This window comes from Lepidochelys olivacea (genome assembly GCF_965140295.1).
Source record: "Lepidochelys olivacea isolate rLepOli2 genome assembly, chromosome: 3".
NCBI classification, from domain to species: Eukaryota; Metazoa; Chordata; order Testudines; family Cheloniidae; genus Lepidochelys; species Lepidochelys olivacea.
In genome coordinates, this window is record NC_140413.1 from 9,286,401 (window position 1) to 9,292,400 (window position 6,000).

At 45.1% G+C, this 6,000-nt stretch overlaps 1 protein-coding gene across 2 annotated transcripts in view; it reads left to right on the forward strand.

Annotated features, from left to right (window-relative positions):
- Positions 1-5,557, forward strand: part of MSRA (methionine sulfoxide reductase A) — a 452,006-nt gene extending 446,449 nt beyond the window's left edge. For both annotated transcript variants that reach the window (XM_084624989.1, XM_084624990.1), the window contains one exon: positions 2,252-5,557. In XM_084624989.1, the coding sequence (XP_084481115.1) occupies positions 2,252-2,416 (165 nt within the window). In that variant the 3' untranslated portion in view covers positions 2,417-5,557. The remainder of the gene's footprint in view (positions 1-2,251) is intronic.
- The last annotated feature ends 443 nt before the right edge of the window (positions 5,558-6,000 follow it).

Consider the following 6,000-nt stretch of genomic DNA (forward strand, 5'->3'; position numbering starts at 1 on the left):
ATGTGCCTTGGGAGAAGAAACTCCAGAGGCTCTGTGAATGGAACCCAAATGTGGCTCTTAACTTTTTTTAGAGCGTGGTCTTCAAATCTCTGAGGGCCATCTCTGTATTTTCCACATTAGTCAAAGTAATTGTCTTGATGGCCATTTTATTTGCCAGCGAACAATACCTCAGAGTTAACGGTGTTATCCAGAATAGTGCCATACCTGCAGGTATTTCCACCTTTAAGAGGTTTCCAAATGTATTTTCAGCCACCTTCAGATTTTTATATCAATAGAGAACAGTGACTTCTTTGGCTCAGGCTTCGAGGCTCAATCCTGAAAGGCGCAGTTCATTCGCTGAGGTGCTGGGTGTCCATTGCTCCTATTGACTGCGAGTGGACTCTAGTCAAGTTTGGCACCTGCGAATTAAGACACTCTAAATCAGTGACCACTTTTTTACAAAACGGTGCCAGACTGTTTCAATGCCTCAGCTTCTCCTGCTGTAAAACAGGGGTAATGATGCTTGATTACCTTTTGTAAAATGCTTTGAAATAGACACATTTTTGTCAGTTTGTTGAAAATCAGTGCTATCCTACAGTACTGCAACCCTAAAATTCCTCCTTTCCTGCAAGAACTTTCAACCCCTGTGGGGTGAATTTATTTGAACGACTGAACATTCTTATAGAGAGGCTGCTTTTCAGCAGGACAGATGGTACGTTAAGACACCAGAGGTGAAATCCAGGTCTCATTGAAGTCAGTAGCAGAATTCCTCTGGACTTCAGTGAGGCTAGGGTGAGAGCCTTGCGACACAACGGGACCCAACTACAGGGTTGGGTCGGGTGTGAAAAAAACCTGGCACTCGCTCTCAGGATCAGATAGTGTCTGATCAGCTGGGCACAGCGGTGACTGTGACCAGCCAGATGCCACCACCAGAGGGCGCTGTGCGCTGCAGAGTGAGCATGCCGATGCATCGCGGTGCTGCTCACTCCACAGCACATGCAGCGTGGCGGGCGGCAGCAGGAGCAAGGCAGCCAGCCATCGCTGCAACAACTCCACTGGCAGGCGGCGGATCGTCGACATGGGGCGCACGGAGCCCCACTACGCAGAGGCCAAGGATCGAGGCTCTCTCGGTGACACTGACACAGATTCAGGAGGAGCGGTCCCAGGAAACTGGTGCACGGGTGCTGGGCTGGACCAGGGAACGGCCAGCCAGCCGGCCCAAGCTTGGGCAGTAATTAGCCTCAGCAGCAATGTGGCGGAAACAAAGTAAAGAAAATGGTGTCCGGGATGGTGGCTAGACCTTGGCAACCCAACCCAACCCAAAGAGATTTGACTACAAGTGTCCGGTTTGGGTCAGGTCTGAGGACAAGCCGACATGCCAGGGCTCGGGTCGGCTTCAGATTGGCTGTGTTCTAGCTGGGTTCAGGTTGGACTTTGAAATTAGGCCCGAGCAGACTTCTAGCCAGGATTTCACCCCAGGACTGTAGCTCCACCGTAAGGAATTCATTGTCGATAGATTTCAGAGTAACAGCCGTGTTAGTCTGTATTCACAAAAAGAAAAGGAAGACTTGTGGCACCTTAGAGACTAACCAATTTATTTGAGCATGAGCTCTCGTCGAAAGCTCATGCTCAAATAAATTGGTTAGTCTCTAAGGTGCCACAAGTCCTCCTTTTCTTATTGTCGATAGAACTAATCAGAGCTCACAGGCATCTCTACGTGGTGCAACAGTGTGCACTAGGGGGATTTCTAAAACACACTAATTTGTTGCATATAAATTGGTGTAGGGGAGAGTCCCAGAGCCCAGGCTCCAGCCCAAGACCGAACATCTACACCTCAATTAAGCAGCCCCATAGCCCAAGCCCCATGAGTCAGCTGACATGGGCCAGTTGTGGGTGTTTATCTGCAGCATAGGCATACCCTAAGATTCATAGGTGCTCCTCCCTCCCCTCCTCAAAACTTAATAAACAAGAACATCCCATTCAAAATGTAACCAGTTAGAAGTAAGCTAAAACACGCACACTGCTCCGTGCACAGACACACTCTGATGCCTCGAGTGTCTGCTGCCCAAATAATATAAAAGCACAGATGAAGCAGGATGTCTTTCTAATCTACGTGGTAAAATCAAGGCTGTTCTGTAACTGTTGTACAAGCAACTGTAAAAGTCTAGGGCATCTCTTGAATAAGATTTCCTAATGTTGGTTTATCATCAGGTTTATTTCTCACACAGACACAAACAAACCTCTAATGGAATTCTGTACCGTGTCTTGACAGGTATTGACAGAGAGTGGTTTTGACACAATCACAACAGAAATCCGTGAGGCTCCGGAGTTTTATTATGCTGAAGATTACCATCAACAGTATCTAAGCAAGAACCCCCGTGGCTATTGTGGACTTGGGGGCACTGGGGTATCCTGTCCTGTTAGTATTAAAAAATAATCTGTGCACGCACTACTGCACCAACATTGTATTATGTTTCTGCTAGAAACATAAAGTAAAGCAACTTGATGTGTTATCTGATGATTACTCCCTGGGAAATTCTTTGCCAAAAAACTAAAAATTCTTTGCACAATATTTTACAGTTCTGCAAAATTCTGCATATTTTAGTTGTCAAAAGAACACAATATAATCACGCCCGTTCCAATTATTTTGGTAATTTATTTCAAAATACCTGCCAGCAAGTATGTCTGTAACAATACAGACAACAAAAAGATTCAGGAAATGTTTTTTGACAAATTGATTCCTTACTAGGCATATTAATAAAGAACTTGATGTATCTTTGTTGACAGTTATATTCTGGTTCAGTGAAATTATATATTTAATTTAAAAAGAGTCATTATACAAATGTATGTTACACAAATTATTGTAACCACCTGGCCAAAGCGGGCGTTAGCATCCTTAGGGACAGTTTTGTGTCTGTCTGTCTGTCATGTCTTGTCCAAGTTCAAGCTTCTATGGGTATTGTAAGATTTTTGGGTCACACCACTGTAGCAGGAGGGGGTTAGTGAGCTAGCAGAGTTTAGTTGCAGAGTAGTGGGTGGTTAGCATGGGGAAGGGAGACCTAGGGTAGAATGTGGGTGTCAGGGCGAGTGTGTTTTTACGTACGGGGCGTGGGGGTTTGTGTTTGTGTGGGTTGGGTCACGTACATAGTTTGCCAGACAACACCCCTTCATCTCCAGAGGTAGTATGCACGCCCCCCCTCCAGGTACAGGCGGGAGCGCTGGGGGGATGTGGGAGCGAAGGAGGGCAGGTTCAGGCTGGCAGGGAGTATAAGGGGGGGGCAGCACCACTAGTGTCAGATGCATGTGGAGTGGAGTTTAAGTGAAGAGTGCTCATGTGCGTGTGAAGACAAACACACTCTACCCTCAGTCTCCCTTCCCCAGGCTAACCACCCACTGTACTACAACTAAACTCCGCTAGTTCACTAACCCCCTCCCGCTACAGTAGTATGACCCAAAAGCCTTACAATACACATAGAAGACGTTACATGTGTACATAACTAATACATTTTAAACATGCAAAACTGGAAAAAGGAAGCATTTTGGTGGAAATCACAAATTCTGTGTGACAAAAATAAAATTGTGCGGAGAACATTAATTCTGCCCAAATTCTGCATTGCTCAGTGGCACAGAATTCCAACAGGAGTATGTGACGTTCCCCTCTGGTGTTATCTGGACCAGTGATCTGCTAGGCCTCTCCAATCCTTGACTCTGGAAGCCAGCCCTACCCTGCTCTGCTGTGAGAACCCCCACTCCCGGCCCGTTCACGCACAGCCTCTGGCATGTCAGCTGCTCCCAGCTACTTACAAGCGAATGACACTAGCCAATACCTCCGGGCCCAGACACCACCCTGGGAACCTCTGTCTTGCAGTGTCCAGTTATACCCGCTGGACGCTGCAAGCATATATAAGTTCATCAATTTAGCAAAGAAATTGATATGTACCAGGCTTGTTCTCCCCAGGGGAGTCTCTGACACACTGTAAACCAAATGCACTGCTTCAGGTAGAATAAACAAATAGGTTTATTAACTATAAAGGTAGATTTAAGTGATTATAAATCAAAGCATAACAGGTCAGATTTGGTCAAATGAAATAAAAACAAAATGCATTCTAAGCTGATCTTAACACTTTCAATGTCCTTACAGACTTAGATGCTTCTCACCACAGGCTGGCTACTCTTCAGCCAGGCTCTCCCCTTTGATCAGCTCTTCAGTCACTTGATGGTGGTGGTGTCTGTAGATATAGGTGGAAGAGAGAGAGAGCATGGCAAAATGTCTCTCCCTTTTATCATGTCCTTTCTTTCCGCTTGGTTTTGCCCCCACCCTCCCACCCTTTCAGAGTCAGGTAAGCATTACCTCATCGCAGTCCCAAACTGACCAAAGGAAAGGGGTGACTCCCTCAAGGGTCTAACAGATTCTTTTGTTGCTGCCTAAGCCAGCGTCCATTGTTCCTGTGAGGCTGGGCTGGGTTTGTCCCATCCATGCCCTGATGAGGTGTGAACTGCTCCTCTGTTCTTGGAGAGTTTTTGCATGGGCTTGCTTTAAGCCATGAGGATACATTTTCAGCCTCATAACTATATACATGAAATTATAAACCTCACTATAACATTACTGTAACAATTACCATAACATCACTATAACAACAATATTCAGTGCATCACGAGCCTTCTGAAGACACCCAACAGGACAAACTTGGCATTGGATACCACACAGTCATTTTATAAAGATGACCATGGGGGTGCAGGGTGTTCCTCCAAGGTACAGAGCATCACCGAGTATACTACACTAATGCAGCACTATTACACCAAAATTTGTGCACCAATGAAGGAACAGCATTTTGTACATTGAGTGCGTGGCGTTCCTTGATTTCACATTTGCGAAAGGTCAAAGTTGTTTCTGAAATTGCGCCTCATGCCATGGCTGGAAATGCAGTTGCCCAATTTGTGCACTTAAATAAGTATACATGCAATCTTGCGGTTGTTAATTTCAGGAGAAAGATTTTCGGAAGTTTGGCCAGTGTATTGTAATAGGAGTATAGAATCACAGAATAACAGAGTTGGAAGGGACCTCTGGAGGCCATCTAGTCCAACCCCCTGCCCAGAGCAGGACCTATCCCAACTAAATCATCCCAGCCAGGGCCAGAGTAAATAGGGGGTGTGCCTGGACTACCAGCTGCTTTTTGTAACTCATGTTAATGTTTGTTGTCTTGATCTGATGAACTTGATAGGTTTCAGCATGAAAATGCAGAACTTTGATTTCTAGAAAGTATTCTAGGGGTTATTTTAACAATAGTAGCTGCGCTTTGATGTCTTTGGTGGGGTGGGGAATTTAATCTCTCACAGTTCCACGTTCACAGCAATATACATTATTACCTGGAGTGCCCATTTCCTGAAACAATTTTAGTTAAAAAAAAAAAGTATTTTTTTTCCTACTGGGCCAAAAAGTGTGTAAATACAAAAAGATTCTGCTTGGCTTCCTGCACTATGATAGAGCACATCACGGGTGTTTTGTGAACTGAAATATATGACAGGTTAGATCTGAAAAATGTCGCAAACATAATAAAAGGCTGCAACGCGCTAATGAAAAAAACCTGGTGTTCCATCTGTGTTCTTGTGTATGTTTGTACAGTGGAGTAGATTTCAGGTTGGCTTTAAAAGCTAATGAATTGTAAAATAATTATTACTGACCTTTTTGATACCACAATAGCACCTAGGTGCCTGGAACCCTCTTGTGCTGTACAAATACATAGTAAGAGACAGTCCCAGCCCTGATGAGTTTGCAATCTAAATAGACAGGAGAGATCTAGGGTGAGAGAAAGAAGGGGATGGGGATTTAGGGCACAGAGAGAAGTGATTTGCCCAAGGTCCCACAGGGAGAGTCTGTGCCACAACTGGAATCAGCACCCAGGAACTCCTTCCTCCTGGTTCTGTGCTCATCCCAGTCCAGTTTCAAAAGCAAGAGGAAATTTCTTTTGTTTGTCATCGCATTTATGCTGGGGCGGGGGCGTAAAAGAGACTGTTCCTGGT